The sequence below is a fragment of the Arachis hypogaea genome, chromosome 14, assembly GCF_003086295.3.
Source record: "Arachis hypogaea cultivar Tifrunner chromosome 14, arahy.Tifrunner.gnm2.J5K5, whole genome shotgun sequence".
Lineage (NCBI taxonomy): Eukaryota > Viridiplantae > Streptophyta > Magnoliopsida > Fabales > Fabaceae > Arachis > Arachis hypogaea.
The window spans coordinates 15,919,458-15,938,087 of NC_092049.1; the positions used below are offsets into that span (position 1 = coordinate 15,919,458).

At 29.4% G+C, this 18,630-nt stretch overlaps 1 protein-coding gene across 1 annotated transcript; it reads left to right on the forward strand.

Moving 5' to 3' along the window:
• The first annotated feature begins 7,648 nt into the window (after positions 1 to 7,648).
• On the forward strand, positions 7,649 to 17,102 carry LOC112741677 (beta-D-xylosidase 1). The gene is made up of 6 exons (XM_025790744.3): positions 7,649 to 8,556; positions 11,899 to 12,180; positions 13,670 to 13,839; positions 14,150 to 14,598; positions 15,216 to 15,629; positions 16,099 to 17,102. The coding sequence occupies exons 1-6, from the start codon at positions 7,942 to 7,944 to the stop codon at positions 16,692 to 16,694; spliced, it is 2,526 nt and encodes an 841-aa protein (XP_025646529.1). The 5' UTR covers positions 7,649 to 7,941; the 3' UTR covers positions 16,695 to 17,102.
• Positions 17,103 to 18,630: the final 1,528 nt, after the last annotated feature.

The window sequence follows — 18,630 nt, forward strand, 5'->3', positions numbered from 1 at the left end:
TAGTAGTTGGGAAAGCTGTTCCAGTTTGGTACTGCTAGCATCCAAATTTTGATTATTTATTTCTTCAAGTTCATCTGATCACTGTTTCTTGTCAGATATAATCTGTAACAGGTACAATATACTTGATCAAGGTTTTGTTAAGGAATCGGTGTTTTCATTTTGGCTGAACCGTAACCCAGAGGAAGAGAATGGAAGCGAACTTGTTTTTGGAGGTGTTGATCCCAATCACTACAAGGGAAAGCACACTTATGTGCCTTTGTCAAGAAAAGGATATTGGGAGGTTAATCATTAAATATAGTCTTTTTCTTTAAAAATTACAATGCATTTTTTATTTCTCTTCTTTTTTTACTAACTTTTATCCTTTTTTTCTTTGCAAGAATTTGATATGGGAGATATACTTATTGGAGACAAAAAAAAATGATATGTGAAGAACAAAAAAATTAGTATAATTCTGCTAGTTTTTCTTATGACATGATCATAAATGGTTCATGATTTCAGTTCTAATTTACTGACCTGATCACATTTCTATCCAGAAATTTGTACTGACAGCTGTTTAGTTATTGCAGACTTAGGGACTTCTTTGTTGGCAGGTCCAACGATATGAATAAAATAAGTACTCTAACTATAGTTGCCAGTTTGTTCTTCAATTCCTTTTGTAGAATTTAGGGAGGTTAATGAAAGGTAGGTAACGAATTCCTTGATTTGGGATATACAAAAGCTTGGCCCCAACTTGTTCTCAACCACTCTCTCTCATCTCATTGCCACCAACTCTTACCACTTCTTCATTCCCTTCATTCTCATCCAAAGTACTCTCTTTATTATCTTTTCCTCCATCGAAATTTTCAACCCCAACTAGTAAAAATATGAAAGATCTTGTTAGCATTTTTATGTATTTTCTCTATCTTTCTAATATCATCCACTGTATTCTAATGATACTGATCTTTATTGCTGGTGGTAACTTTCTGGTTTTGGCAGGAAAATGGCCAGTGCTGGTTTATCTGGAACTCTTTCGTCAGGAATTAGAAATTTGAGCCATCTCTGAACATTGTGAGTGTCTCTCTTATTCTTCACATAAATTGTCTATACTTTTCAAATTTAATGGTGAATTATGGTGTATTGTTGACTCAGAAGTATCTGAAAGATGCCTTGTTTATTATGCTTTTTGTTCATAAATAGTCATAATAATCTTCCAATAATTTTTAATAGATGCCAAATAACGGTAGGAAAAAAATAAGTAGTCATAAAATACAATGAACTTATTTTATCATGTGACTAAGTGAATTTTTTCATTGCTAAACTTAGGTTACTGAAGAACAATCAGTTATTTGGTCCTATTCCAGCTGAGATAGGCAAGTTGTCAGAGCTCTAGACCTTTCCAGTAACCTGTTTGTTGGAAAAATTTCTAGTTCTGTGGGCTTATTGTCTCAACTAAGTTACTTGTGAGTGTATCTTAGCTTAACAAATGATCTTGACACGCCAAACTTATTTGAAAGAATGGTAAAATCTGACAGTGATTTTGTGTGCATAAACATCATTTAGTTTATTTATGTGCATTTTGGTGAATACAATAATCTCTATCGTCTTTCAATTTAACATGTAGGTTACAGCTCTATCAAAAATAGCTCAGAATACTCAAAATATTGATCCAAATTGTTGTTGCTGTCTCTCAAACAGCTTCAATTATATGGGAAGCAAGTAGTTCATTCAAGGTTTAGTTACTTGAAAATTCTCTATGGTTTCATTGAACTTCCATATTGAGTTTGAAACTGCTTTTTTTTGTGTAGATATTATTATAAGTTAGTAAAAAAACAAACCTGCTTCAGTTGCTCAATTTTTAAAGAACACTCTCAATCTGGATAAGGTTGTACCTTTCATGTAATGCAATTTAATTCTAGATTTATGTTTGTTCTTGTAATATATACCTCTTGGTTGTATTGGGGTAAAAAATTATGAATGAAAACTCTATGAAATTGATCCATGTGTATTTTGACTCATGTGCAAAAAACACTGTTAGTGTTGAATTTTGATAAAAAATTCTATGATTGATAAGCAGCTAATTAATGAGATGAGAGTATGTAAATGAAATGAGATTAATGAATGATTTGAAATTAAAAATAAATAAATAATTACAGAATTTGTGGAGGTTTGAAAATCTCACAAAATAGTTAATTTTTGTTAATTTTAAAAATTAATTTGTGGAAGTTTTAAACTGTCACAAAAGTTCAATATAAAACTCCCACTAAACACACATAAAACTCCCCACTAAATAAATTGTGGAGGTTTTTAAAAATTTTCACAAAAAATTTCGTAGTACCTTAAATTTTGGGGGTTTTGAAAACTCCTACAAATTATTTAGTAGGAGTTATAAACCTTCACAAATAAAAAAAAAACTGTCATAAATAAACAAAAACCTTGTAGTGACCACTGTCCACTTGACGATTTGGGGAAGAGAGGGAGATGGGTTTGAGAGTATGTACGTGGGAGGGGTGCTTCAAGGCTGTGAATGGAGTGAGGAAGGGAATGATATCTTTTAAATTTGGGGTTTAAATAACCATTGTATTTTGTTCGAAAAAATTAGATGGTCATGTCTCCTCATTAAAAAAAATCATTGTGCTTTGGGTTATTGTTAGATTTTATTCGTTGGTAAATATCATCTATTTTCGTCAACAAATTTTCTTATATTATTGTCGAAAATATTTTTATAGTAAATCTGACAATAAAATTTCGCCAAATCAAAAGATATTTTGTGTCATATTTACCATTAAATTTAACGACAAAACAGTAAATCCGACTATAAAGAACAATTTTTTTCACTTAATTATTATTGTCGGGTTTTATTAGAAATTTCTATCGTAATAGTGGCTTATTTTTTCGATAGTAAATTGTCAAAATTTTCTAACAGTAAATTCTATATTAAAAATTTCTGGTAGTGAATACGCATTTATGAATAGAGAAAAAAATCATCTTAAATAGCTATCTTTTGCGGTTAATAATTATTAACTACGATTTTTTACATTTTTTTTAATTTTTATTGACTGAAAATGTAAAAATACAATGAGTCTATTATTACATGAGTTTTTAATTAAAGGGATTCTAGTTCTAAACTGCATGATAATGCCAAATTCTTCTTCAAATAATACAGAGTCATCTTTAGTTTGTTTATATAATATTTGCAATTAGTTTGGTTTTTAATCATCACTAGCAACAGGAGTTTCGCAAATTTTTTTTTTTGGTGCGATTCGTTCGCTAGCTAATAAGCAAAGTGTTAACAAAAGCAATTGATATTCCCTTTTCTTTTCTTTTTTTAATAAGGCATAAAGCGAAAAATAATAATTTATAGCTTATAATTAATTTGGCTTGTATTGAAAAGGTTTAGTCTAGCACTCTAGCTACATTTACCCGATACAATTTAAAGATATAGAATAGACTAAACCATACCTTATTAATTTCACCGTCACTTTTTTCAGTTCACTTTTATCTTCCTCAAAAAGTTGTTTGTTTAATTTTGTCACACAATCAAGCACGAACTAACGAATCACTTAATAATTCATTTAATTTTCAACATTACATGTCCTGCTTTAATATGAAATATTCAACTGACATACATGATGATTATATACCTTTTTTTATGTTGAGATAAAACAAGAAACGGCAGTTGTTCGGTTGTTCCACCTGTTAGAAAATTATAATTATTTTGACTTTTTTTTTTATAAATAATACATATAATTAATTATAATCACATTAACTATTTTATATTATAAAATTTATATATAAATAATTTGATTTATTATTATAAATATTAAATGAAATAAATCAGTATTACTCATAATTTTAGTTTAAATGAAAATAAAATTAAAAAAATTAAAATTTATTATTTTTTGCTATCATTTAATTATTAACTCAATTTTTTTAATTTAATTTTTTTAGTCTAATAATTTAATAATATATTTTATCTTATATTTTTAAATATTAATAATTAATTAATAATAAAAAATAATAAATTCTAATGATCCTATAATATTTTTCTAAAACTAAATATTATATTTTACATAAATTTTCAGAATTTAATAGAAATTAATAGCCAAATATAAATAGAATTTCAAAATTTTAATCCTCAATATATTAAAATCATCTTACAATCTTTATCTAATCAAAAGGTTATTATTTAATCTAAAATAAAAATTTGATAGATTATTTTAATTGAAAATAAAGATCAAAGAAGTACAATTACCAAAAAATTCAGACATGCTTTTGTGCTCTCACGTCTATTTTTTCATAATTCAAGATAGATAGATGGTATTGAAATTAAAGAGCCTAAAATTCCAACACCACCATCTAATTAAATATTTAAAAATTGTGTTGACATAGTGGTATATTTAGCATGTGGCTGGGAATCTTGCTATTGTGGACCTCACATGCATGTACATGCCCATACTCTAAAACCAGTTGGTAGCCCATCACACACACATAATTTACTATTGGAGAGGAACCTCACTTCCTCCTCCATTTTCTTGTTTTTTCTTTTACAGAAAAAAAAAAGGGAATGAAATGATCATGATAGGAAGTTAGCACCAATTTTTATTTTCATTTTTTAATCTTTTAGTCAATGACATGATTCATTTTTAGACTGATGATTGAGAGTTTTAATTTATTCTCTTAATTATTCTTTCAATATTTAAATAAATAAATAAATAATATTATATTTTGAAACCATTAAAAAATAAAAATTTCAAGAAAAAATTTATTTAAAAATTAAAAAGATAATTAAAAAAATGAGTCAGAATTTTTAATTATTTTATTAAAAAATATGACTAAAAATTAACTATCAAATCAGTTATTATATTTATTTATATATATTGGTTTATAATTAAATATTTTTCTCATCAAATAATTAAAATTGTCATAATAATATAATCGAACATTAAACAAAAACAATCAAATTTATTTACAGTTGTATAATACATTTTTTATAACAAGCAAATACGTATTTTAATTTTATACAGCTAGGATGATTATTTTCTATTATATATGTTCGATCTCAATAATTCTTAATTGCACTCGAAATTATAAATATATGCCTAGATGAATACCATTTGTGTACCTAGCCCCTTATACAATCATGTATATGTATACAAGTTGGCGTAGAATTTTTTACATGCATGCATATATATGACAACATATTATAACTAATGCTATCTGATTATATTATTCTTTGGGGGTAAGTAAGGACTAATTAGGAAATAATGTTGAATATAACATAGTTGAAATGAGGTTAAATTATTGTGTTTATAATAATAGAAGAGCGAAGAATAATGAGAATTCTTAGAAAGCTCATTGGTTTCAGGTGAGATTAGATGAACTGAAATGACAGGGTACACAAATAATTTTATATTTAATCAGAACAAATATTGTTTGAATTTTTTAAAAAATATGGAGAATACGTGCTTAAGATCATTCTAGCTATTTTATCTGATATGATATGAAATTTAATTTTACGTAAGAACAAAATAAAAGAAACCCGGATTATTTAACGATAAATATATACTTTTTTTTTAATAAATTTTAATTTATATATAAGCTCTCTTATAAATGACTATAATGGTTTGTTTTAGTTTGCATTTTTTTATTTTTAATGTTGTTTATTTTCAAAATTATATGAAAAAGGTAAAAACAGTAAGAGAAATAAAAAAAAAAAAACATTTTTTTCTCTCACAAAATCTCAAAAAAATAAATAAATAAATAAATAATGCAAAAAATATACATGAATGGCTTAAAAATTCCATCACATGAAAAATGTACTCAAAATTGATATATAGAAAACAAAAGAGTCTCCAAAATATTTTAGATCCAACATTTTGATACTAACAAATTTTTATTTTTTAGACTTCTTTCATAATTACTCTTTTTAGACAGAATTTTTGTCTTTTAATTTGGTCACTTTTAATCAAATTTTTAATATACTTATTAGACAAATAAAATTTTAACAAAATGTTTATTATAAAACAATCAGATAAGAAAATACACTATAAAATAAATTAATTTCCTTATAAAATGACAGAAAAATCAAATTATCTAATGAAAAGGATTTTTCAAAAAAAATTTGAAAATAAAAGATTATTGAGAACCAAATTGTATAATCTAGAATTCTTTGAGATTAATTCCGGAGTTTATTCAAAACAAAAAGTATTAAAGAAGGGTGTTACGTTGTAGATATTATAATAAAGAATTGAAGTAGTTGCAAACGGGTGGAAAGATGTGAATATAGCTCGGTAAAAAGGGACAAAACAGGGTACGTATTATTCTTCTATGGGCAAATGGGGTCACGGGATTTTGATCTTTTTTTTTCTCTTACAAGTTTTTATTAGTCAGAAGCAGTAACATCATCACGGGGATGAAAAAAATGCCTTTGAATTTTGTTGTTGTAAACACCCAACCAGAAACAGAGGTTTTGAATGAAGCAGTCATTGTATTTGGTGGGGAGAGAGAAAAACACCCTTCACAAACCGTCAAATTTGTATGTTGACTTCTGTAATTTTCCCAATGTCAATGCACCTTAGCTTATTGTAACACAAATTAAAATGATGCTTTCATTTGTAGACAAACATTATCCCTAAAAAAAGTTGCATTAAAATTTTTCATTCAAAATTTTTTATATTACATTAAAATTTTTGATAAATAAATCTTTAAAAGTGCGAAACAAAATTTTATATTTTATTTTTATAATTAAAATTCAAAGATCTCAACGAAATAATTTCTTTTAAAAAATAAAAACATCTGATACAAAATTTTTCAAAAATCTATTTAAATATATACTCTTATCTGAAATTAAAACATTTGTGTCTTTATGTGTTGTTGTTTATACTATATGTTTTTTACTTTTTGCACATAATCTTTTGAATTCATACTAAAGATGTAAAAAAATATATAATTATATTAGGTATGCACTAAAATTAGTTACTAATATAAAATATATATAAAAATATAATATATATTACAAATAAATTAAATAATACATATATTTATACACAAATATATAATGACTAATTTTAATAGTTAATTTTAACGTGCAAATAATATTTTTAATTAGGCCATTAAAACGTGCAAATAACATTTTTTATTAAATGTCTATTATTTCTTTAAAATAAATGTATATTTCCATTATAAAATAATTACAAAGACCTAGATGTGGAGGTAGAATAATCATGTACTCGTGTATGTGACATATAAACAAAAAGATAAATTTGGAAGAAATAATAAAAATTAGTTAATAATGCTAACACCAATTTTAGATATGTAATTTTTAACCTTAGATGTACAGTTTTTAAAATTGATTCTATTATTTATTTTTGACCAACAAATAGAATAATATGAAAAAGATAAATTTTGATTAATTATATATACAAATTTTTGTTAATTAATTATTTTTTAAGCACCCTGTTTCAGAAAGAAAAAGAAAAAAAATGCACCGTAGGATAGAAAGCCTATTAGCGCGCGGTACAAACTACAAAGTGAAAGAAAACGAGAGATTCTCCCGTCCGTGACCCACTCTTCTCGGAACAGAAAAAAAAAAAGTTAAAAATAAATTAACTCAAAATTATATTAAATTAACATTAATATATATAGAGTAATAGAGACATCCCCCTTTTCCGTTGTTATTTTGTACGATTCTATATACGTCAATCTTCCTAAGTTATGGCATATAACTTGATTTATTCATTTAATTTTAGCATCTACCATATGCTTAAGCCAACTGGTAGGTCACTATTCACCACCACTACCATACCCACTGAGTCCAACTACGTGTTACTCCGAGTCACACTCACTCACTCACTACTCTTAATAAATAGTAATACAATTAATCAGTTAAGTGTTAATTATAAGGTTGATGGATGTTAGAATGATTTTATCCAAATAATTGGATTTTCATTTTCAATTATTTTGATGATCGACGTGGAAACCCAATCAAGATATGAAAAAGCTTCAAAGTTCAAACCCTTTAAAATACGCAACTCCCACCACCATGACCACACTATATATACACAACAACACACAAAGACACACCTCATTCATCACTTCTCACTTACTCATCATTCAAACATGGCTTCTTCCCCTTCTTGTTCTAATTATTGTTACAACGGTAACAAGAGTTTGTTAGCATCGGTTATCGTGTCAGTTATTGTGGTAACAATAACGATAAGTAGTGGGGGCGTGGCAATTGCGGAAGGAGGGAGGGTGCCGTTTGCATGTGACCCGAAAAACGGTTTAACGAAGACGTTCAGATTCTGTTGGACGCACGTGCCAATCCACGTGAGGGTGCAGGACCTCATAGGGAGGCTCACATTGGCGGAGAAGATAAGGCTGGTGGTTAATAACGCCATAGCGGTTCCAAGGCTTGGGATTCAGGGCTATGAGTGGTGGTCGGAGGCCTTACACGGTGTTTCTAATGTGGGCCCAGGGACTAAGTTCGGTGGGCCCTTCCCTGGTGCCACTAGCTTCCCTCAGGTCATCACAACCGCTGCTTCTTTCAACCAGTCTCTATGGCTTGAAATCGGACGGGTAAGATTTTTTCATCGTTCTCCATCTGTAGCCGTTTCATTACTCCATGCATCATTTTCTCAACAGTTAAACAACACAACTCACTAATTGGATGCAATACTTTATCCATATTCATAAAATATTGATACATAAGAAAGCTTCTTTTATTTATTTATTTATTTTATATTTAGACTAAAATTTATTAATTATCTTTTTTCATTAAAAATAATTAAAATGTTGATTCTTAACATTTTTATATTATCATTTTATTCTAACTTTTACGCACTTTTATGTGTGTGCGTGACTCTTGTTTATAACTAGCAATGATGGTGCTCCTTTGAGTTTTGAATGCGTGGAAGCAGTTGCCTTTGTGTTGATAGTTAAATATGATTAAATAATAATTTAATTAAATTTATTAAATTATTTAATAATTTTTTATTAATAACTTTACGTATAGATAATAATTGTATATGAATTTTTATCTTAATATGATATTGTAAGAAAATGAATCATTTTTTTCTGAAAAAAAATAGAAAGTTCACGTGTAAAATAAAAGAATTGAGTAATAATAATAAAACAGTATGTAATACTATAGAACCAATATAATTTTATTATTTTTTGTTCATATTTAATTAAAAATATTAGTTAAAAATATAGTGATGAATTGCTAGATTATTAAAAGTATTAAACTACGGATTAAGTCAGGAATTAAATTTTTATATAATAGACTTTCTCTTTTTTTATATATTTCTTAATATATATGTCAGGAATAAGCAACTAGTTGTCATTATTCAAATGTAAGAAACTAATCTTGACATATAAATATATATAATATATCCTTTTCATCCTTTAAGCTCTTAATTTTTATTATATTTTTTATTTAAAAAAAAAAAAGGGAAAGGAGTGGCGAAGTATACACTCAACTTTTCCTTTCATCCATCAGTTAGGCTGTTCATTCATTGATTGGTTCTCCTTTTCGGCCAATTATGATTAAATTAATAATTTTTCCATACAAGCATCTAAACTCTAAAGTATATGTATGATAACATAACATATTATTGGCTTCGAATACAGACAGTAGCCAAAAGGGTCAATTGCTTTTGTGGAAGTATAAAGTACACTTATCATATTTCTCTTCCATAAGTTACCCTTGGATATAAGAAATTAATTATTTTGGGACCACTGCCTTTAATAACAAATGATACTTATTTTCCATAATTAAATCATTAGTTTTAGTGTATAGTTTAATTTATACATAATTATTTCATTATTTATAAAATCACGGGGCATAATTATTTTCATGAATTTTAAAAAATGTTCCTTAATCTTTAAAATAAGCTGTAGTTTTCACTCTCTACCAATCTAATCAAGTTACAAGTCCTCAATAAAATTGAAAAGGTATCTATCTATAAATAGGGCTCAAGTGCTTTCTTAGCTTTTTCAATTATAATTACCAAAACATAGATATACGACGACGACAAAATAAAATTGTTTTCATAAATCATATACAAACTATTTATAACTACCCGTTATATATATGTTTTTGCTGTCCTATCATATGTGTGAGCCAAAAGACCATTCATTTTCATTTGCTGATTCTAACCCCTTTTTTTAGTTTATTAGAAAATAAAAATTGTCATCAGATAGAATAAGACAAATGTATATATAAAAATAAATAAATAAAATAAAAAGGGTTAAAATATATTTGTTATTTAATCAAATTATGGTGTTACTCGGCTACTCGCAGCTCCTACATGGAAACAAACAGTGTCCCATGTGCCTTGCATGCATTTGAAGATGATATAAAATCTGACAAGTCGCGTCACTTTATAATAATTTATAGGTTTAATTTTGTGTAAAATGTTTTATACAATCATATAATTATATTATTTTTTTAAATAATTATTCACGTAGTTAATATAAAAGCTAGTTATTTTTATTGATGTGACGTTACGTAATTAGATATACGTATAAAACTATTTTACATTGATAATATATCAACATTAAATTCTAATTTATATTTAGTTTATATGCTAAAGAAAACGGGAGTTGATGTTGAAAATTCATCAACTCAATTTGTCACCAACCAGTTTCTATAAAAGAAGTCCCATTACGCCATTATTTCATTAAACAAACGAAAGCAACATGTTTGTGATGGTTAATTAATTAAATGGACTTTGGTATGGTTATCCTTTGTTATTATTATTATTTATCTTCCCTTAGCTTGGTTAAGTTTAATTTATATAATATATAGTACCCTTTGACGTATCTAATTAATTTAACAAGTTAAACATGTACGTGTATGTTGAGATTGGATAATCAATAATTAATAAAGATTTCGGTGACAATTAATAGAGACCCGTCTAATTCCTTGATGAAGCATGCAATACACAAAAAAGTCTCCTCCTCAAGGATTGTTATAGTATTATTTTTGCATGTTGTTGGATGTTGCTTAGTGAAACATAAAATCCAACCACCTCTTGATTTTTTCTTAATCTTGTGTAATTAATTATTGTTTGGTGAAAACTGACCAAACACAAGGTGTTTGATGTGTTGCCCATCAACACCGCCTCTACATTCAAGTGGCAAAACCTTGAGTGCACCTTTTCATTACGTCTTTTTTTTTTTTTTTAAATTAAATATTTTTAATTACGACGTAGAAAGAATGTGAAAGAGAATCTTATATTATATAATGCCATTTAATTATATCCGAGGGACTTGTAAGAAGAAATTATTTATGTATCTATTTATTAACTTAAATTTTTATTTTTTAGAATAAATATTTTTTATGATATAATATTAGAGGTTTTGTGGAATTGTGGTATTATGACAAGATATTTAGATGTATATTATTTTTACAATAATAATAACTTAAATAAATTAATTTTACTAATATAAAAATATATATCGGTAACGATATATAAAATTAAATTAAGTTTATTTTTAGGCCGCTTTCTTCAATATAGATGATGCTCCCAAAGGTCATTATTCAGTTGCTTTAATTTTTAATAATTTTCTGTAACACTGATGAGCCAGAATTAATTACCTAAACACATTGAAGGGAAGTCCTTGTCTAGGTACAATATAATCTTGAAATTATTAAAGAAAAGGAAACTCGATATTCATTTGGTGGCATTATAGCATGACCATGTGACGTTTAGATTCCAAAATTGTCAAAGATAGAGTTTCTTGCTTGTTTCTTATTACCAATTGGTATTTCTTTAATATTCTCTTTGATGCTTTAGCCAAATTGATATTGAGACAAGACACAAGAAAAAATTAAAAAATTAATTAAAGAAATATTGTACTATTCAATTGAATGAGTATGTGAATTATATTTAATTTGATTGCTATGCTCATCAGGTGGTGTCTGATGAAGCAAGGGCAATGTACAATGGTGGAGCTGCAGGGTTGACATTTTGGAGTCCTAATGTGAACATTTTTCGCGATCCTCGATGGGGTCGTGGCCAGGAGACTCCTGGCGAAGACCCCACCTTGGCCGCGAAATATGCTGCAAGCTATGTGCAAGGACTCCAAGGCAACGGCGCGGGTGACCGGCTCAAGGTGGCTGCTTGTTGTAAACACTACACTGCCTATGATCTTGATAATTGGAACGGCATAGACAGATTTCATTTCAATGCCAAGGTACGTTTCAATAAATATAATTAATTTGTATAGTCAATAATATTACACTTATTTCTTAAAAAAATAATTTAGGAAAGATTACACATAGTATTATTCTCTTTGTAAAAAGAAAAGAAAACTAGTGCGTTTGATTTGTGTTTTTATTTTTTATTTTTTATTTTTAATATTTTTTAATTTTTGAATTTTGTGAAAAAAAATAAAAACAATAAAATTATATTTTCTGTTTTCAGCTCGTGTCCTTTGCAAAATCTAAGAAACACCAAACATTGAAAATGAAAACTAAAAATATACACATAAAGCTAGTGCACTCTAACTTTTTTGAAAGAGAAAAGTTTAAGGGTCAATAAAATCTATTTTTTTTTTGTTAGTACATTTAGTTATCAACTTAAATACCTAATACTTTTATTTTAGTGGTCTAACAACATATTTTTAGCCGACACTTTTAAATATTATAGACTAACTGCTACTAAAAATAATAAATTCTACTAATTCTCTAGTATTTTTTTTTTAAATTTTGAATTATATGCATATATAAATATAAATACAGACATGACAAATTAAGCATACTATGTCTGATATCATCACATCATTTTTGGCAGAAAAATTAATATAATTTACCCATTTTTTAAAAATTCTCCATATATATACATATATAAATATCAAGCATATATAAGGGTATAGTTGAATTTTCAAACTAATATTTAATTTTTTTTAGTTTAGATATATAATAAAAAATAATTAGGAATTTTAACTCATTCTTTTAATTATCCTCTTAATTTTTAAATAAAGAAAGTTTTGTAATTTTTATATTTTTTGTATTTTTTTTAAATAACACAGATATATATTTAAATTCTTATTTATTTAAATATTAAAAAAATAATTAGAAGATGAATTAGGTCTGTTAATCATATATATATATATATATATATATATATATTATCTTATGCTTGAATTCGGAACCACCCAATCATGTGATGAGCTAAGTTCTTCAAGTGGTTGCTCTATATGGGCGTTGATCGCACTTTTCATTATATGTCTCTATGCCTCTGCCTTTATTCACTTCTTACGTTGGAGGGAATATAAAGTCACACACCCTTTATCTAATATCCTTATCTAATATCCATATTCAGCTTGCAAAGCTATGAGACTAGAACCATATGGTGCTTGTATCATTCTTATTTCTTGGGATGTAACAAGTATTATTTTCCATTATTGCTATGAGGCATTTTTTTCATTAAAGTGATGCAAGTGGTTGATAATGACATTTGTCCACTTGCAATTAGTTTGGGTTAATTGACAGCGATGCAATTCAAACTACCAAATCATCAAAGATTATTTCAATAGAAAACATATTTTAGAATAATTTAATTTGTTTAATATAGAACTTGTTTGTCGAGATAACATATAATACTTACTAATACATAGATAAAATAAATAGATGTTCACTCAAAACTAACTAACTAATTAAAGAAAATATGGATTCATGTAGGTTAGCAAGCAAGACTTGGCGGACACCTATGACGTACCATTCAAAGCTTGTGTGTTGGAAGGGAAGGTGGCTAGTGTCATGTGTTCCTACAATCAGGTCAATGGCAAGCCCACTTGTGCCGACCCCGAACTCCTTCGCAGCACCATCCGCGGCCAATGGGGTCTCAATGGGTTAGTACTTATCTCTCATTCGATTCTTTTGTGTTAAAATTTCACATGACTCTGTCGATGAACAAAGTATCGACAAAGTTATGTTAAAATTTAAGTGAAAACTCAGGTGAAGTCGACTTCACGTGAAGTTGATATCTGAGAGTCGTTAGATGAAAATTTAGTCAAATCAGTCAAATCATCTGGCGGCTCTCACATATCAACTTCATAAGAAATCGACTTTATTTGAGATTTCACCTAAAATTTAACATATATATGGATGATTGCTTATAGTGTTTTTTTTTTTTTAATTTCTTATGAAATTTGTATATAGGTACATAGTGTCGGATTGTGACTCGGTCGGAGTATACTATGATAGCCAACACTACACAAGGACGCCGGAAGAGGCGGCGGCGGATGCCATCAAAGCAGGCTTGGACTTGGACTGCGGCCCATTCTTGGCGATCCACACGGATGCGGCCATTAGACAAGGGCTCATTTCAGAGAACGATCTTAATCTTGCTTTGGCTAACCTTATTACGGTCCAAATGAGATTGGGCATGTTTGATGGTGAACCTTCGGCCCAACAGTATGGGAATTTGGGCCCAAGAGATGTGTGTACCCCGGCCCACCAAGAACTGGCCCTTGAGGCAGCTAGACAAGGCATCGTGTTGCTTGAAAACAAAGGGAACGCGTTGCCTTTATCCCCTACGCGGGTTCGCACCGTAGCTGTCATTGGGCCCAATTCAGATGTTACTGTTACAATGATAGGAAACTATGCTGGTACGTCTTCACCAATTTACCAATTATTAATTAGCTTAGCATAGTTAAAGTGTATTTTCAAATTGATCTGGGAAATTCAAAAATTTTAATTTAAAAATATAAAATATTTTTTTGTTAAATTGTAACAATATCTTGATATCTAATAATATTAAATCACAAACTAAATTTTTAAAATATTTTTAATGTCTTTTTTAATTAAGTAAATCATGCAAGATAATTTTTTTAATAATAAATAATAATACATAAAATTTTTAAACCCATTTCAAAAAAATAGGCCAAAAGAATTATATTAGACACTGTGACTTGTGATAATATTTAGCTGTATCTAAATATTTTTTGAAAAATATATATTTTTTTTATTTTTATTAAGACACAGTTGAATAAAATATAATGCATATTAGACGATTATCGAATGAGTGTCATGTTTAAAATGTGTTTAAAATACAAATATGACAACAAGATGTCCATACTTCATAGTTTTTTTTAGAATACTTGTTAATACAACTCTTGTTTTTATTACTAACTAAATTTTGAATTAGGTCTAACTTTTGTTTACCAACATAAATTCTGGTTATTGATGATCTTTGTATGATACTGTGTATTTTGATTTTGGGTAGGTGTTGCATGTGGCTACACATCACCATTACAAGGGATTTCAAGATATGTTAAGACCGTACATCAAGAAGGGTGCAGGGATGTTGCATGTGGAGGCAACCAACTATTTGGAGCCGCAGAGATCGCATCCAGGCGAACAGATGCAACAATACTTGTCATGGGCCTGGACCAGTCCATAGAGGCTGAGACCAGGGACAGGGTTGGGCTTCTCTTACCGGGCCTCCAACAGGAGCTTGTGTCCAGAGTTGCCAGGGCCGCCAGGGGCCCAGTTGTCTTGGTCATCATGTCTGGTGGCCCAGTTGATGTCTCATTCGCCAAAAATGATCCCAAGATCACTGCAATTTTGTGGGCTGGTTATCCTGGCCAAGCTGGAGGAACTGCCATTGCTGATGTCATCTTTGGCAGAACCAATCCAGGTACCCTAAAATTCTTTTTTTTTTCTTTTACAAAAAAAAAAGAAAATAAAAAAAAATTAAAAAGTTCAAATAAGAGTATTTAGGATTTATATGGAATTAGCTTATGTTTTTAGAAGTAGGTTATATATATATATATTCACTACCTAACAAGAAATTGTTTAGATTATTTTTTGTAATTTGAAAGTGGCATGCAGAACATTGAAAACTGGCAGCTTTTAAGTTTGAAATCAATATAATTATAAAACATATTCTTTTTGGTCAACAAAATAATTTTGATATATCTTGTCCAAAAATAGAATAATTTTTTTTTATATACATAGTACTATAGTAGTGACAATCCAAATCCTGTCATATTTGATTTCATTTTTCGTTTTTTTTTTTTTGGTATAAGATGGGGCCTAAAGGCCCAGATTTCATTTTTATAGTAAAAATAAAAAGTTGAGTTGTTTCTTTCTCTAATTTTGGGCAGGTGGAAGGCTTCCAATGACATGGTACCCACAAAGCTATCTATCGAAAGTGCCAATGACAATAATGGACATGCGTCCAAACCCATCAACAGGGTACCCAGGAAGAACCTACAGATTCTACAAGGGCCCAGTTGTGTACCCATTTGGGCATGGACTAAGCTACAGTAGATTCTCCCAAACCCTAGTACTTGCACCCAAACAAGTCTCAGTGTCCTTCTCAACTCCCCTCAAAGCCCAAACAAACTCAACTTGGGCCTCATCTTCAATCAAAGTGAGCCATGCAAATTGTGATGCCCTACATATGGGCTTCCATGTTGATGTGAAGAATGAAGGGTCAATGGATGGGACACACACCCTTTTGATTTTCTCTAAGCCACCAATTAAAGGGAATAATAATTGGTCAGAGGATAAGAAATTGGTGAGTTTTCATAAAGTGCTTGTTCCTGCTGGATCAAAGCAAAGGGTTAGTGTTGGTGTTCATGTTTGCAAGCATTTGTCTGTTGTTGATGAGTTTGGGGTCCGAAGGATCCCAATGGGTGACCATGAATTACATATCGGTGATCTCAAGCATTCTATTTCTGTCCAAACTCAGGACTAAATCAATAGTTAGAACGGATTTAAAACATTGAACCGGGTTAATCAGACTCCTAATAATAGGACCTAAAAGCCGACGGTTCAATGGGATAAAAAGAAAAACAGAGGAACCAAATGATTTAAAATGTCAAACAAATTTGACACATAGAACCATAATTTTCTTTTTAAAAATTTTACAAAATAGAAATGATTGGAAAGTGTATTGATTGTGTGTTTGCAAATGCAAATGTAAAATAAGGAAATAGGGTTGGTTGGTCTCATTTGTAAGTGTCCATTATTATTCTTGATGCAAATGTAAAATAGGGCAAGTATAGGTGACATACATTTGTAAAATCAATCATCATATATATGGTTGCAAATGTACTATTATGGGAACTTTCTTAGTATGTTGAAAAGAGGTTTTGTGAACAAAGTATCCTTTGTCAATTGTCATGTTTCTAAATGTCATTTCAAGATTGAATGTCTTGCTTACTCAAAGTGAACAATCTATGGCAAGTTGTGTTTACTTTTGTTGCTTCTTTGCTCCCTTATTACTGGACAATTTTTGCCCATTCATGCAACAAGCCTCACAAATAATGATAGACTGAATTTCAAATTCCTATTTTTTTTTTTTTTTTTTTAAATTTCAAAGAAAGAGAGCCTTAAACAATGTTGGATCTTGAGGACTATAATGTAAATTTATAACCTTTTTTTTTCTTTGGGGTCATTAATCTCTTAAGGCTTAACTTGGATCTTCTAGGTATGTTAGATAGGTTAATGGTTTTTGAATTAAATACAATAATTAACCAGAAACAGAAAATATTAATTAAGCATTCTAAGGTCTAAGCTAACCCTATGCGGGCTTAACATGTTAAGGCCTATTCCATCATTCAATTTCCATGAACTACAAATTTTCTCCCTCAATTTTTTTTTTTCTGATGAATTTTTTTTAGCATTGTTTTTATTTTGAGCTATCCATTCTTTCCGGAGAAAGGAGGAAAACTATAGGGAGTGGGTGGTGCCATTTATTATACATTGTTGCCAAAGAAAACTTTATCGAAAGTAAACAGATCTTATTCCGTTAATTAATTGTATAATGAAGGACTAATTTATTCCATTACACACACACAAAAAAGAACAATGAAAATTTATAGATGATCATCCACTAGTGAAGTAGTTTGGTGTCACTTGCATATATAGTTGGTACTCCCATGCAAATATGTTATGTAATATCATGGAAATCTCTGAAGAGCCAAAGCTAAATAATTCCAAATTATTTAAGAACATAAATACGATAAGATAGGACAACAATTACATCAATCTCCCTACTAATCAGTCCTTTATTTATTTAATTTATTGAGTCAAAATTTAATTTAGTATTTTATAATAATAAATATAATTAATTATTTTTTATTATAATTAATTATTATGATAAACAATGTAAAAATTAATTAAGAATGATAAATCAAAAAAGTTAGAATTATACAAAATAACAATATTAATAAAATATTAAGCCCTGTATCATTGTGGATCTGGGCCTGGAAAGAAGAAGGGGGCAAGCCAGGAGATGGAATGCGGTATTGAAGCTGGTCCAGGTCAGGAGCAACATTGCGGGTCTGGGTTGGAGAAGCAGGTTAGGCCATACCAGCACCAAGAGAGTGGATCTGGGCCGGGTCAGACTCCTCCACGCGTTCCAGGGTCGTGGACGAAAGAAGCTGATTCATCCAGGGGCGCCTTCAGCGAGAATAGCTGCGCGACACCTCCCTTGGTGGACGACGTGGGCGATCGGGATAACTCACTTCCCTGTGCGTCGAGGAGAGGCGCGGCTGAATGTCCTGGCGGCGCGGCTGTTCGGTCTGGCGGGGGAGCAGAGGAACATAGCCATGCTCTGGTAAAATGCACCAGTGAGGGAGCTGCGACAACGGTGGGACAGAAAGCACTTGTTGGCTTTGTAGACGAAC